General features: G+C 39.3%; 1 protein-coding gene across 4 annotated transcripts in view; it reads left to right on the forward strand.

The window, feature by feature from the left end:
• The window catches only part of NFIX (nuclear factor I X), a 123,946-nt gene that overhangs the window by 10,885 nt on the left and 95,113 nt on the right, over window positions 1–17,948 (forward strand). For all 4 annotated transcript variants that reach the window (XM_069947060.1, XM_069947053.1, XM_069947078.1 and 1 more), the window contains one exon: window positions 3,326–3,690. In XM_069947060.1, coding sequence (XP_069803161.1) covers window positions 3,664–3,690 — 27 coding nt within the window. In that variant the 5' untranslated portion in view covers window positions 3,326–3,663. The remainder of the gene's footprint in view (window positions 1–3,325; window positions 3,691–17,948) is intronic.

The following is a 17,948-nucleotide window of genomic DNA, read 5'->3' on the forward strand; positions in this document are numbered from 1 at the left end:
AAAAAATGGATAAAAGTGCTTAAGGTGATCATAAAAAATAAAAGGATGAATAGTAAAGACACACATAGATCGTTGGATGAATACATGGAGGAGAAAAAGTCCTGATAGAAGAGACCACAAAAGAAGCATGAGATGGAAGTTTCATGCTGCTAACACAGGACCAGATCCAATGAGCCTATCTATTTTGAGCTTTAACTCCCATGCCAAGACATGCCAAGGTCTGAGGTCAACACAAGTCTGGGTCATAGGTCTCTGCCCTCGCTGTTCATGTCTAGTTCCATGGAGTGACAAGAAAATAAACAAGAGAAATAGAAAAGAGTAGAAGATATACAAGGAGGTTATGCAAAGGTTATTAAAAGGCTATAAAGAGAGAGGATACAAGGAATAACAGGAGGAGATATAGGGAGGTTATATGGAGTAATAGGAGATATAGGGGATATATGGAGTAATAGGAGGAGATATAGGGAAGATATATGGAGTAATAGGAGGAGAAATAGGGAGGATATATGGAGTAATAGGAGGGTATATGGAATAATAGGAGGAGATATAGAGAGGTTATATGGAGTAATAGGAGGAGATATAGGGAGGGTATATGGAATAATAGGAGGAGATATAGAGAGGTTATATGGAGTAATAGGAGGAGATGTAGGGAGGATATATGGAGTAATAGGAGGAGATATAGGGAGGTTATATGGAGTAATAGGAGGAGATATAGAGGATATATGGAGTAACAGGAGATATAGGGGATATATGGAGTAATAGGAGGAGATATAGGGGATATATGGAGTAATAGGAGGAGATATAGGGGGGATATATGGAGTAATAGGAGGAGATATAGGGAGGATATATGGAGTAATAGGAGGAGATATAGGGAGGATATATGGAGTAACAGGAAAAATAGGGGATATATGGAGTAATAGGAGGAGATATAGGGGAGGATATATGGAGTAATAGGAGGAGATATAGGGAGGATATATGGAGTTATAGGAGAAGATATAGGGAGGATATATGGAGTAATAGGAGGAGATATAGCGGAGGATATATGGAGTAATAGGAGGATATATAGGGGAGGATATATGGAGTAATAGGAGGAGATATAGGAGGATATATGGAGTAATAGGAGGAGATATAGGGAGGATATATGGAGTAATAGCAGGAGATATAGGGAGGATATATGGAGTAATAGGAGGAGATATAGGGGAGGGTATATGGAGTAATAGGAGGAGATATAGGGAGGATATATGGAGTAATAGGAGGAGATATAGGGGAGGGTATATGGAGTAATAGGAGGAGATATAGGGAGGATATATGGAGTAATAGGAGGAGATATAGGGAGGATATATGGAGTAATAGCAGGAGATATAGGGAGGATATATGGAGTAATAGGAGGAGATATAGGGGAGGTATATGGAGTAATAGGAGGAGATATAGGGAGGATATATGGAGTAATAGGAGGAGATATAGGGGGATATATGGAGTAATAGGAGGAGATATAGGGAGGGTATATAGAGTAATAGGAGGAGATATAGGGAGGGTATATGGAGTAATAGGAGGAGATATAGGGGAGGTATATGGAGTAATAGGAGGAGATGTAGGGAGGATATATGGAGTAATAGGAGGAGATATTGAAGAAGTTATATATGAGTATGAGTATATGTAGTAAGATTAAAAGACATAGGGGATGTCCCAGATTTTCTGCTGTAGGCTGTTATATGGTTGTGGCCTATAATAGACATAGAGCAGTGCAAGACATCTGTGTTCTGGTGTGGACACGCACAATTATCTCCACATAGGCCCTGCCACTCTGCAAGGTGAGTTTACGTCAAAAAACCTGGTTGACCACATTATTTTATACATTAAAATTAAATGTACTAAAATATATTAAAGCGGATAGGAAAACACAGTGTGAACCCAGCCTAACATGTACAAAAGGGACCTTCCTATGTAATGGGGGGACTGCTTACTAGGGGGTCGTACCAAGCTACTGAGAGACCTACTTACAGATGGGGTGCCTTTCTACCTACTGTGGGAGACCTACCTAAAGGAAGAATAAGTAATTAGCAAAAGGCAATATTCCCCTTTTGGAGGTGACCTATCTAATAGGAGGACCTACTTACCTAATGAGGGGGCCAATGGGGGGGAGAACATATCCACTTACTGGGAGGACCTATCTACCAGACAACCTATTTTTGGAGGTTCAGGGGGGGGGGGGGCACAAATCTATCTATGGATTACCTAACTACTTAGGTGGTGGACCTACCCAGCTAAGAGAGAGATGCTCTACTCTCTAAACTCCATTGTTTGACTGACATTTATCTCTCCAGTCCTCCCCATACACAAGAACGTTCAACGGGGAGGAGAATTCCTATGTTCTCAATGGGGAAAGAAAGAGTAAGCTGCACCCAGACTGCTCTGGTGGTGAATTAGCTCTCCGAGAACAAAGGGTCGGGCAGTGATTTTCCATCACGCCTGACATCCTTTCTCCACTCACATCATCTGTCGGAGAAATGTAAGGAGACCCCCCCATACACTTTATAATGACGGTCAAACGCCCCGCAAGTGGCAGTTTTGGCTGACAGAAAGATAAAGTGTTTGTGGACCTTTAGAGAAGGAGATGTAGAAGAAGTTATATAGAGCAAGAGAAAGGAAAATAAGCAGGGGACATAAGGAGAGATAATATAGCGAAATATGACAGAGCTATGAGAAAATGTTATTGGATGTGGGTATATAAAGCAAAAGAAAGAGTTATAGCGGTGAGAACATAGGAGGAGCTATAGTAAGGGATACTACTACTACTACTGTGAAACAATAAACTTTTTTAAAATGACTTTAGAACAAGTAATACAATTTGGTCAGTTATCCTATAACTCCAGAATTGAACCAATGTCCCCCCCCCCCAAGATATTTCAGTCACTACAATATTAGTTTCATGGAGAACTTTCTGGCAGTGACAGGGAGCGACAAGCAGAAGTGCCAGATAAAAAGAAACAGACAATTTAGTGGTGAAAAAGTTAATAAATCAAATGAGGACATGGGGAGAAACTATGTCTTATCCCATTAGCACTTGGACTGCCCCTTCTTGTGTCGTCTGTATTATCCATACTTGCCACAATGACGTCGTGCATGATATCTTATTCTCTAATTCTATATGTTGTAGGCGAGCGATGTTGATGTTTGACACTGATTCTTCCCCTATACGAACTCTACATCTGTCTTTATAATATACATGTCTCTTTCCTGTCTCTTCTCCGAGTTTGGCTGTCTCTTCCTTTCTTCCCACATTTTTTTTCTGTTTTCAAACCTTTCTCCAAACTTTTACTTTCAGAGTCATACAAAGACAAAGAGGCATTCGAAGACAGAGACATCCAGAGGACTGTACTGAAGGAAGAGATTTTTTTTTCTCCAAACCTGAGAGAGTGAGACCCAGCATGAGAAATCCTCTCTTAAATCAACTTGTAAAATAACATAGGCCACAGAAATAGAGAGAGAGCGAGAAGAAGATATTAGCTCTTTCAGAGGCATCAAGACCTACAAAACACTAAACAACGACAAAAAGAAATAATCTTGGGCTGGAGACACTTGCGCACAAAATGACACAGTCATAGACTGTAGCAAGAGAGAGAGAAACCAAGAGACATCCAAGATTTGTGAGGAGCAGAAGAGATGTACTCACCGTACTGTCTGACTCAGGTAACCTTATAACCTTATATGAACACTACTATATGTTGAAAAATACTTTTTCTTTTTACTTTTGAATAAGAATTTGTTATTGGTCGGCCTCTTTGGATGTATTTTAGTAGAAAAATATCTAAAATACTATTTTTCCATTTTATAATACCTTTCTCTCTGACCACCCCGATCTCTTCATTATGAATTGTCTGGGTAAGCATTGTGGAATTTCTTATAATAATAAAACAACTCTGCCATATTTAGAATCAGAAAGGATTTTTTACGTACATTGGGGCAATTGGGAACTGCCCCATAGCTGTTGTTTTTGGGGGTATTTTTTTGGGCCATTGCAGAGTAATAGGCTGAACTTGATGGGCTTCATGGACCGTTGTATGTTACAATGTTATATTTCGTCAAACACATTATTCAAGTACTTGTATTGATAATAATGGGCTATTCTGCATGATATAGAGAATGGCATTCTCAGTACTGTAACATTTATCTTATGTCTTCTCTGTAATATTCAAGTTCTTTGCTTTTCCTTAAGTTGAGTTGGTTGGTTATCGATAGTTTTTATGTGTTAAAAGAATCTGAACGATAGATATGAGACCTATTGGAGCTATATAGAGGCTTTGGATTGAAGCTATACGGACACTTCCACTTTTAATATTTGCCTTTACACCTGACTATTTAAGACACAAAAATGCAAATATATACCACATTAACATTAAAATAAAAAATGTTTATATTTAAAGGAAGAAAATATTAAAATAGAGAGAAAATAAAATATTTATATTCCTATATAACATAGTGCTTTACATTATGTTGATAAGTAATAGGATTTACATTAGTATATTTAACTAATTATGTTATAATTAGTTGAAATTATTTTGATTGTGAATTGCAATTCAGGCAGATTGATAATAATATCTCATATTAAGTTTGGTCATAAGAAAATTAACATATATATAAATATATAAATATATAAATATATATATATATGAGTAAAAAAAATCTAAATTCAATAAGTTTGAAGGGAGCAAATCTATAATTTTTTTTACAATGAAAGTTATTCAATATTTGGAAACAAACATCATTGGAAAATATATATTAATGATCCTCCCAATCTAGTAGTCAATAGTTTTTTTTTTTTTTAAATGAGTTCTTTGATTAAGAAAGTCAGTAGAGTTGCAGATCTGTACGGATAGGTCTATGCGAGCATCTGTCTTTGCTTTCAAATGTATTTTGCCAAAAACCCGACTCGGGCCTGTACATTCCATAGGTCACTGACCGCAATAAAAAAGAATGTAAGAAAAAACAAGAAACAATTCTATATTAATATATTTACCCACAACAATAGAACATTAGCTGTTCATTCCACTCAAAACAGAAATTTTACAGGCATATACTAAGCTAGACAAAAGCCGCCATTCAAAAAAAATGAGAGATCCCCCTCATATGTGTTATATTATTTGTAATCAGGAATTAAGAATGTCTGCTTGGTTATTATGAATCATTTACCTCTGTACTAAAATGGGAATGCTGTATGAAAACTTGTTCCCTTTAAACTTTTTAAAAATGGTAGATAAGTGGTAAAATAATTTTTATTTCCACTATTACAAATAATCACTTCTATGTAGTAAATCGTAAATCGTAAAACTCTTACAATATATATATTTTCTTAAAACATTTTCTATATCTCCTCCTGTTACTCCATATATCCTCCCCTATATCTCCTCCTATTACTCCATATATCCTCCCCTATATCTCCTCCTATTACTCCATATATCCTCCCCTATATCTCCTCCTATTACTCCATATATCCTCCCTATAGCTCCTCCTATTACTCCATATATCCCCCCTATATCTCCTCCTATTACTCCATATATCCCCCCTATATCTCCTCATATTACTCCATATATCCTTCCTATATCTCCTCCTATTACTCATATATCCTCCCTATATCTCCTCCTATTACTCCAAATATCCTCCCTATATCTCCGCCTATTACTCCATATATCCTCCCTATATCTCCTCCTATTACTCCATATAACCTCCCTATATCTCCTCATATTACTCCATATACCCCCCTATATCTCCTCCTATTACTCCATATATCCTCCCCTATATCTCCTCATATTACTCCATATACCCCCCTATATCTCCTCCTATTACTCCATATATCCTTCCTATATCTCCTCCTATTACTCCATATATCCTCCCTATATCTCCTCCTATTACTCCATATATCCTCCCTATATCTCCTCCTATTGCTCCATAAAACCTCCCTATATCTCCTTCTATTACTCCATATACCCCTATATGTCCTCCTATTACTCCATATATCCTCCCTATATCTCCTCCTATTACTCCATATATCCCCCTATATCTCCTCATATTACTCCATATATCCCCCCTATATCTCCTCCTATTACTCCATATATCCCCCTATATCTCCTTCTATTACTCCATATATCCTCCTATATCTCCTCCTATTACTCCATATATTCTCCCTATATCTCCTCCTATTACTCCATATATCCTCCCTATATCTCCTCCTATTACTCCATATATCCTCCCTATATCTCCTCCTATTACTTCATATATCCCCTATATCTCCTCCTATTACTCCATATTTCCTCCCTATATCTTCTCCTATTACTCCATATTTCCTCCCTATATCTTCTCCTATTACTCCATATATCCTCCCTATATCTCCTCCTATTACTCCATATACCCTCCCCTATATCTCCTTCTATTACTCCATATATCCTCCCCTATATCTCCTCCTATTACTCCATATATCCCCCCTATATCTCCTCCTATTACTCCATATATCCTCCCTATATCTCCTCCTATTACTTCATATATCCTCCCTATATCTCCTCCTATTACTCCATATATCCCCCCTATATCTCCTCCTATTACTCCATATATCCTCCCTATATCTCCTCCTATTACTCCATATATCCCCCTATATCTCCTTCTATTACTCCATATACCCCTATATCTCCTCCTATTACTCCATATATCCTCCCTATATCTCCTCCTATTACTCCATATATCCCCCTATATCTCCTCATATTACTCCATATATCCCCCTATATCTCCTCCTATTACTCCATATATCCCCCTATATCTCCTCCTATTACTCCATATATCCTCCTATATCTCCTCCTATTACTCCATATATCCTCCCTATATCTCCTCCTATTACTCCATATATCCTCCCTATAGCTCCTCCTATTACTCCATATATCCCCCCCTATATCTCCTCCTATTACTCCATATATCCTCCCTATATATCCTCCTATTACTCCATATAACCTCCCTATATCTCCTCCTATTACTCCATATATCCTCCCTATATCTCCTCCTATTACTCCATATATTCTCCCTATATCTCCTCCTATTACTCCATATATCCTCCCTATATCTCCTCCTATTACTCCATATATCCTCCCTATAGCTCCTCCTATTACTCCATATATCCCCCCCTATATCTCCTCCTATTACTCCATATATCCTCCCTATATATCCTCCTATTACTCCATATAACCTCCCTATATCTCCTCCTATTACTCCATATAACCTCCTATATCTCCTCCTATTACTCCATATATCCCCCCCTATATCTCCTCCTATTACTCCATATATCCCCCCTATATCTCCTCATATTACTCCATATATCCTTCCTATATCTCCTCCTATTACTCCATATATCCTCCCTATATCTCCTCCTATTACTCCATATATCCTCCCCTATATCTCCTCCTATTACTCCATATATCCTCCCTATATCTCCTCCTATTACTCCATATACCCTCCCTATATCTCCTCCTATGTCTCCATATATCCTCCCTATATCTCCTCCTATTGCTCCATAAAACCTCCCTATATCTCCTCCTATTACTCCATATATCCCCCTATATCTCCTCATATTACTCCATATATCCCCCCTATATCTCCTCCTATTACTCCATATATCCCCCTATATCTCCTTCTATTACTCCATATATCCTCCTATATCTCCTCCTATTACTCCATATATTCTCCCTATATCTCCTCCTATTACTCCATATATCCTCCCTATATCTCCTCCTATTACTCCATATATCCTCCCTATAGCTCCTCCTATTACTCCATATATCCCCCCCTATATCTCCTCCTATTACTCCATATATCCCCCCTATATCTCCTCTATTACTCCATATATCCTTCCTATATCTCCTCCTATTACTCCATATATCCTCCCCTATATATCCTCCTATTACTCCATATATCCTCCCTATATCTCCTCCTATTACTCCATATATCCTCCCTATATCTCCTCCTATTACTCCATATATCCCCCCTATATCTCCTCATATTACTCCATATAACCTCCCTATATCTCCTCCTATTACTCCATATATCCTCCCCTATATCTTCTCCTATTACTCCATATATCCTCCCTATATCTCCTCTTATTACTCCATATATCCTTCCTATATCTCCTCCTATTACTCCATATATCCTCCCTATATCTCCTCTATTACTCCATATACCTCTTCCTATTACTCCATATATCCTCCCTATATCTTCTCCTATTACTCCATATAACCTCCCTATATCTTCTCCTATTACTCCATATAACCTGCTATATCTCCTCCTATTACTCCATATATCCTCCCTATATCTCCGCCTATTACTCCATATATCCTCCCTATATCTCCTCTTATTACTCCATATACCTCCCTATATCTGCTCCTATTACTCCATATATCCTCCCTATATCTCCTCCTATTACTCCATATATCCTCCCTATATCTCCTCCTATTACTCCATATAGCCTCCCTATATCTCCTCCTATTACTCCATATATACCCCCTATATCTTCTCCTATTACTCCATATATCCTCCCTATATCTCCTCCTATTACTCCATATATCCTCCCCTATATCTCCTCCTATTACTCCATATAACCTCCCTATATCTCCTCCTATTACTCCATATATCCTCCCTATATCTCCTCCTATTACTCCATATACCTCCCCTATATCTCCTCCTATTACTCCATATAACCTCCCTATATCTCCCCCTATTACTCCATATATCCTCCCTATATCTCCTCCTATTACTCCATATACCTCTTCCTATTACTCCATATATCCTCCACTATATCTCCTATTACTCCATATATCCTCCCTATATCTCCTCCTATTACTCCATATAACCTCCCTATATCTTCTCCTATTACTCCATATAACCTGCTATATCTCCTCCTATTACTTCATATACCCTCCCTATATCTCCTCCTATTACTCCATATATCCTCTCTATATCTCCTCCTATTACTCCATATATCCTCCCCTATATCCCCTCCTATTACTCCATATATCCCCCCTATATCTCCTCCTATTACTCCATATATACCCCCCTATATCCCCTCCTATTACTCCATATATCCCCCCTATATCTCCTCCTATTACTCCATATATCCTCCCCTATATCTCCTCCTATTACTCCATATATCCTCCCTATATCTCCTCCTATTACTTCATATACCCTCCGTATATCTCCTCCTATTACTCCATATATCCCCCCTATATCTCCTCATATTACTCCATATATCCCCCCTATATCTGCTCCTATTACTCCATATATCCCCCCTATATCTCCCCTATTACTCCATATATCCTCCCTATATCTCCTCCTATTACTCCATATACCCTCCCTATATCTCCTCCTATTACTCAATATATCCTCCCTATATCTCCTCCTATTACTCCATATACCTCCCTATATCTCCTCCTATTACTCCATATATCCTCCCTATATCTCCTCCTATTACTCCATATATCCTCCCTATATCTCCTCCTAATACTCCATATATCCTCCCTATATCTCCTCCTATTACTCCATATATCCCCCTATATCTCCTCCTATTACTCCATATAACTCCCTATATCTCCTCCTATTACTCCATATACCCTCCCTATATCTCCTCCTATTACTCCATATATCCTCCCCTATATCTCCTCCTATTACTCCATATATCCTCCCTATATCTCCCCCTTTTACTATATATAACTTTCCCCATATCTCCTATATGGGCTCATAAATAGTATTCTTAAAAAATCTAACACAATTCACTCAAATGGGCAAAGAGATGCATATATACTATGTATGCATACAATATGATATATACTAGTGATACACAGTCTAACAGACCAACATCTTTTAGGCCTAAAATCATAGGCTAAAAAATACAAACATTATCAGTCTATCTATCTATCTATCTATCTATCTATCTATCTATCTATCTATCATTTTACAGTCGGATTATTAGCAGTATATATATATCATTATACAGTGTGATTATTAACAGTATATATATATCATTTTACAGTATGATTATTACCAGTGTATGTGTGTATATATATATATATATATATATATATATCTTTCATTATAAAGTGTGATTATTACCAGTATATATATATATACATATATATATATATATATATATATATATATATATATATATATTATACAGTATGATTATTACCAGTGTATATATACATATATATCATTATAAAGTGTGATTATTACCAATATATATATATATATATATATATATATATATATTATACAGTGTGATTATTACCAGTGTATAGATACTACATCATTATACAGTGTGATTATTACCAGTATATATATATATCATTATACAGTATGATTATTATTAGTGTATATACACATATATATCATTATAAAGTGTGATTATTACCAATATATATATATATATATATATTTTTTTTTTTTTATACAGTGTGATTATTACCAGTATATATATATATATATATATATATATATATTATACAGTGTGATTATTACCAGTGTATAGATACTACATCATTAATTATACAGCGCAGTAATTATCACCAGTGTATAGATATCTTGTGTTATCATACACTGCAATGTTAATTATTAGTATTATTGGTACTAAATAGATATATTACAGAAGATTGTACGCTGTGCTATAGGATAAGCCTTGCTATAAAATGTCTTAGTATCTAGAGTAAAGGATGTAGATACTCCGCATTACTCTTTTGGACAGGATTGGTGAGTTTAATATGTGTTGGAATGTAACTTTTAATCCAACATTGTCCATATGGAAAAAGTAGTAAGTATCCATGTACAATCCTCCTCCCACTTCTCCTCTCTTCTCTCTGTCCATCCTGGCTTGCTCCCCTCTCTTTCGCCGTCTTCCCTGTCTCTTCCCCCTTTCTCTCCACCCCCAACACTTTCCTTGTTTCTTTCTTTCTCCCCGTTCCACTCCCCCTGTCTCAGTCTGTGTATGTTTGGACGGGGTCCTGGCTCTAGCGCTGACCTTGCGTTACCTCATCATGTGATCCAGAGCTACGCTGAGTTTATATGGCAATAATGAGCAGTCGGGGCAAACAGAACGACAGCACCAGATTATTTAACTCCCCAGGCGCCAAAGCAGCTCACTACACTATAGAGCAACACATGTGTAATATAAAGCTGTACTAAAGGCATCTGATACTCTGAATGAGGAAAGTAAAATGAGATTGGAACAGAGAAAGCAAATGATGGCTTTTACTCCTTACACACAGCAAAGTCTGGTCGACTTACATATATAAGGCCCAATGTCCAGTATGTTCTCGGAATCAATGACCACATTAGAACGAAAAACGAGACACATTCGCAGGCTTAGTATATAGATCTGTGGCACGTATATGTGGTTTTGTTTAGTTAGTACTTTTTATTTCTTTTAGGCCTGGTTCACATCATGATTTTGCTATCCGTTTAATGTATCTATTCTATGGGAAAAAAAAAAGATGGTAAAAACAGATGCTGTTGTAGGCCACACGTTTTGATCCGTTCTCCATTGACTTACATTATAAAAAAAACAGATGAAAACGGATTTTTTTTTTTTACATTTTAAAGCGTATACATGGTTGACCACGTATACAGTGGGACATATTGCAAAATCGTGATGTGAAAATAGTCTTAGAAGTTGTAGTGGAAAATGAACATATAAAAGTAACAATAACACGATGTTAATAGACGTCTATTAAAGAATCTGATACATATGTTGCTCATGTCCAGATAGTTATGGATATCCAGGGATCATGCGTTTGTGTCACGAGACATAGACATAGATAACACACCACTTAACTATATAGTCTGTATTCTGTGGCAACCCCTACGATTGCTGTATTGTAGATCACGCATATAATGAGGATTTTCCTACTTGTTGTGATGTATAGGCCAATTTAGACTCATTCATTTTTATCATAATTTAAACAATTTACATGCTTTCATAACTATAATTCTGGGAAGATTGATGGTTCATACATACAAATTATCAGTAATAATGTACTGCAACATCTAGATTGTCGCCCTCGGCTTGTCCTGCTGAGCTGTATTATAAGTTCGGCTATGTAAACCAAATCATTTATAGTACATAGAATAGATGTAATGGGGTAAACATTTATCTTATAGGTCAGATATTAGGAGATGAAGTTCTAGTAGATAAGAGTACATATTACTGAGGTCGGGTATATTAAAGGGAATCTGTCACCCCCCGGCTGACCCCCCGCTAGAGACACTTATACTTACCCCGTGCACAAAGTCCCTCTCCTGGACCCGCTCCCATTGCCGAGATATCACCTTTTGAAGCCCAGCCCGCGCATCAGAGATGAGTCCGAAGCTCATAGAGAATGACGGATCCCTTCATTCTCTACAGGCCTCGGACTCATCTCTGATGCGCGCATCGGGCTTCAGATGGTGATATCTCGACAACGGGAGTGGGTCTTCGTGCACTGGGTAAGTATAAGGGTCTCTAGCGGGGGGTCAGCTGGGCTCTGACCCGGCACGGGGGGGTGACAGGTCCTCTTTAAGCATTTTACTTATTTTGCGTAATAAAGTATAAAAGCATAAACAAAAGGGCACCTTATTTCCATCAGAGATCCGCTTCACCATAACGGTGGTTGCCCCTATCGCTTGTTATCAATTACTTGTGTTGAGCGGACTTGCTAAACTGTTTGGGTTTGGCAACGTTCCCCAAACTCGATATCTCGGCTTTTGACTCCCGGTGCCAAGAGAAATTGGATACTGCCCTAAGGAATCCTGAAAAAGCCCTATGCTGTATCCATGTTTTACTGACAGCCCTAGGGCAGCATCCAACTTCTCCAGCCACCGAGTGTCAAATACTAAGCATTTGGGTTCAGGGAACATTGCCAAACCTGAACAGTTCAGCAAGTGCGCTCAACATTATCAACTACATCTTGGATTATAACATTCATTATCATTGTTCCCTGAGGAGGCCTTTTGGTAGGTAAAACTTTTCCTCTTTCTATCTGGTTGTTTTCTTGTTAGCAAATATATGAGTGGGGATGTTGTACTGGGTCATTACTGCTCTTGGTTGAGTATCCCTTATATGCAATCACACTTTTAGTTTTTGCACTACTATGTTCACACAACGTATGTATTGAACTGATCATGGCTTTTGTTGCAAATTGCAACATCGGACGTGATTATTCAAATTATACATTGAATTAATATCAATGGAATCCCGGCCAGAGTGTATACACTCTGTATACACTCTGGACAGGATTCGTAGCGGCCTCTTGAGAAACTGACATGTCAGTTTTGTGCTGCCGCTATTCATTGAATAGCGGCCGCACAGAACTGAGAGTTTACACAATGTAAAGTGCAGCTCTGGACGAATGCGCCCACATCCCAATTCAACAGAAAGAGGTTCATCCGGCCGGTACTGCAGAACCAGCTGGGATGAACTTTACTGACACCGGCTGTTCTGTGACATGGCCAGGTGTGAACCCAGCCCTAGAGAGTATTAGTCTTGTTGACATTTGCTGAGTCCCTGTTTGAGATAATTTAGGGTCTGTGGATGTACCCAGTATTGCATTACGGGGAGGTTCACATACGGGGGCCCCTCTTCTTGATGCAAGTGCTCTGTCTGGGCACAGGGTTTATGTTTACACCTGAAGTATGGGAAAGTCTAGAGAGTATTAGCACCTGTTTTAGAGTTGAGCATACTTCTCAAGTGTAGTGTTTTCAGATGAAACCAATTGTATCCCTATTGGAAACAATTCTCCTTTAATTATCCTTTTGCTGTTCTGTAGGATTTGTGCAACTAATCTTACCATTAAATAGGACTACTGAGCTTTTCTTACTACCTGGTTATGGGTGATTTGATGGAATATTACAAGCTATCAATAGGTGTTCTACAATGTTAGCATAAAATACTGAAGGTTATGTTTTAGGTTTGTTCAGAATCTAAGGCTACGTTCGTGACTTTACCAGGCCAAAGGGACATGGCAGCTGGGAAGTGACTGTAGACTGTGTCTACAGTGCACAATGGCTGAAATCCAACATTAGTCAAAAGGGTGCAAACCAACCCAGGGACCCCAGGAGGAGAGCAGAATGGCTGATTAGAAACCATGATAGCATGTATAAACAAGTACACCAAGTTTAAACACGTACACCATTCAAAGGTCAGAAGCCAGGAGAACACCTATAGTCCACATCAGCAGGCAAAGGTGGTTACCAGGTACACAAGCCAAATAAACTGATGCTAGAAAGAGTTTTCCACAATAACAACACAGTATATAGGAGCTAGGAGATTTTAGAATAACAGGCACTTACTTAACTCTAGATCAGTGCCTCACCAACAGGTCATGTTTTGAGGATATCCCATACAAAGAACACCTGTGATAATACCTGATAATATCACCTGTGAAATATTAAGGAAATCCTCAAAACATGACCTGTTGGTGAGGCCTGAGGACTGGAACTGAGAAGCCCTGGTCTAGATCAAAGAGCACCAGGACTGGACACTAAACCAGAGCCCGGATTGGCTCTTCATCTCAAATTGCTGACTGGCCGACCAGCCTCCCTTACTGAATGGCTGGTGGCCATAGTAATCCTGTGACGCCAATGCCCAACAGCACTGTAGAGCACCGGTCCCTGGAGAAGATCAGCAACGTGGGAGTGTGAAAAGGTAAGTCCTTTACAGGTATGTGAAAACTCCCAGTACAAGCTCACTTAATAAATATTGTAACAATTATGAGCTCCTCACTTCATAGAGCGATCACTTTGGAAAAACAACAGTATATAGTTTTAGCGAAATAGCTAAAATGGTAAAACAATAGTTTACAATATAAAGAACTAATCCTTTTTGCAGCAATCCTTAGATTTTGTTGACTTTAGGGCACTTTATCTAGGTGTATAATGCTGTCCATGCACAGGATAACAGTTCACTGAACTCAATAATTTTATGGGAATTGGCCAACAATTTATAATGTAATGAGGGCAGATGTCTGGGAAAAGAGGGATCAGCATGTTGAATTTAAAGTGTTAAGCATTAACCCCTTAAGGACGGAGCCACTTTTCGTTTTTGCGTTTTAGTTTTTTTTCTCCTTGTGCTTAAAGGGGTAGTGCGGCGGTAAACAATTATTCACAGAATAACACACATTACAAAGTTATACAACTTTGTAATGTATGCTATGTCTGTGAATGGCCCCCTTCCCCGTGTCCCACCACCCCCACCTGTGTACCCGGAAGTGTGGTGCGCTATACATACCTGTCACGTGCCGACTCGTCTCCGATCTTCAGTCTGCGATGTCGTCTTCGGACGGCCCAGCCGAATCCCTCTAAGCGTCCTGAGTGCCGGCCGCCCTCTGCCGCGTCATCGGCTGCTCAGCCGCGATTGGCTGAGCCAAACTGTGCTCAGCCAATCGCGGCTGAGCATCTGACAACCAAAAGTCAGGCATGTTACCAGAGCATTTGTCAACAAAGATGAGCAAACCTTGAGCACACTTAGGTTTGTCCAAACCCGAACACTTGGCATTTGATTATTGGTCGCTAAAGAAGTTGTTTGCAGCCCCAGAAAACTGTGGAAAACATGAGTACAGCCTATGGCTGTATCCATGTTTAACTTAGTGCAACATCCATCTTCTTTAGCCACCAATAATCAAATGCAGAGCGTTCGGGTTTGGATGAACCCAAGTGTGTACAAGGTTTGCTCATCTCTTTTTCTCAGCACTTACCGCCTCAAACCCTTTCACCCTTAAAGGACACCTGTCACCCCCCGTGCCGGGGTGATAGGCTCCCGACCCCCTGTTAGATCCCCCTATACTTACGTGATCCCGCCGGGTCCCGCTTCCTGAGCCAGTCGGGTCACGGAGATTTCAGCGCCCAAAGCCCGGCGCGCGCGCTGACAGCAGAGTCAGACGCCCATAGAGAATGAATGGGGAGTCCGATGCTCCGTCATTCTCTATGGGCATCAGACTCATCTCGCCAGGCTTTGGGCGCTGAAATCTCTGTGACCCGACCGGCTCAGGAAGTGGGACCACGTAAGTATAGGGGGATCTAACAGGGGGTCGGGGGCCTGTCACCCCGGCACGGGGGGTGACAGTCCTCTTTAAGTCCCATTGAAGTACCACAATGTTGCACAACCAACGTTAGCTCCAACTGCGAACAGTTTTTCCTTTAACAATAGCAGAAAACAAAAAAAAGAGATTTACCTATAATTTAAGCAACTACAGGCTCATCTTGTAGGTACATCCCCACCTATTACTTCATTCTCATTGACCACAACCTGCTGGTCATGACTACTTTACAATATAGCCAACCTTGGTTAAGTTGGTGGAGTCTATCAATTTGAATCTGCACATTATTAGAATTATTAACTCAACTTAGTAAATATATTAAATAAGGTGAATAAAAAACGGAAGAATCAATGTATAAAATATTGATATACTCACAATCTTTAAGATTACATTTTTACACAACAGTCACACCCTAGAAAGTAAACACTACAGCTCGTCTGTGCGGTAAAGTGCGCAGTAGAGTGGTGCTTTTGAGGTGCAGGAGAGGAAGGGGTGCATCCCCAGAGGAATATGGGGCTTGTTTCAAGCTAATTAAAAGACCATTAATTATTGATATGGGGAAGAGGGGACAAGAGGACCAGCAAGGAATTGGAAGGAATAGAGTCTGAATAATTCATAGTGAGGAGAGAGCTTTCTTGGAAAAGACCTTGGACAGTGGTAGTGCCAGCCTCCCCGTCACACACACGCGCATCTGCACCACAACATGTGTACATAAGTTAGAAAGAGCATTGCCAGCATTCCCTTGATACTCCAGGCTACATACAGACAACACAGCAATCTGCATGACCAGTCTCTTCATCAGAAGCATTGAGCCTCGGCACTCTGAAGATAAAGACTATGGTGTACAGACACGACTGGCAATGCCAGGTTGTGTGATTTTTGCATAAGGGGGAAAAAAGGCTTTATGCCATGTTGGTCATTACCATTTGAATGATGTGCCCGTCTCTCTCCACTGCCCAGCTGGATTGTAGCCATTTTTAAAGTCCAGCAGCTTTATTGGCATTGACATAAAGGTTGGCATAAGCCAATGCAGAAACTAGATTATTAAAAAGAAATGTTAAAAGGGCAATACATTGCAGCATTTATCCTCTAGATATTAGAGAATAAATTAGGAATTTGAGAGGTAAATTAAGGCAATAAGTATATAAAGCTGTAATACGAAACTGGGGAACAGGGTTAACGTAATTAGATGTTACCTGGTAATAAGAGGCTCGAGAGCCGGGTTACTGTAATAAGATGTTACAGGGTAATAAGAGGATCAGGAGCCGGGTTACTGTAATAAGATGTTACAGGGGTAATAAGAGGGTCAGGAGCCGGGTTACTGTAATAAGATGTTACAGGGGTAATAGGAGGATCAGGAGCCGGGTTACTGTAATAAGATGTTACAGGGTAATAAGAGGATCAGGAGCCGGGTTACTGTAATAAGATGTTACAGGGGTAATAAGAGGATCAGGAGCCGGGTTACTGTAATAAGATGTTACAGGGGTAATAGGAGGATCAGGAGCCGGGTTACTGTAATAAGATGTTACAGGGTAATAAGAGGCTCGAGAGCCGGGTTACTGTAATAAGATGTTGCAGGGGTAATAAGAGGATCAGGAGCCGGGTTACTGTAATAAGATGTTACAGGGGTAATAAGAGGATCAGGAGCCGGGTTACTGTAATAAGATGTTACAGGGGTAATAAGAGGATCAGGAGCCGGGTTACTGTAATAGGATGTTACAGAGTAATAAGAGGATCAGGAGCCGGGTTACTGTAATAAGATGTTACAGGGGTAATAAGAGGATCAGGAGCCGGGTTACTGTAATAGGATGTTACAGAGTAATAAGAGGATCAGGAGCCGGGTTACTGTAATAA

The sequence above is a fragment of the Dendropsophus ebraccatus genome, chromosome 1 (assembly GCF_027789765.1).
Source record: "Dendropsophus ebraccatus isolate aDenEbr1 chromosome 1, aDenEbr1.pat, whole genome shotgun sequence".
Lineage (NCBI taxonomy): Eukaryota > Metazoa > Chordata > Amphibia > Anura > Hylidae > Dendropsophus > Dendropsophus ebraccatus.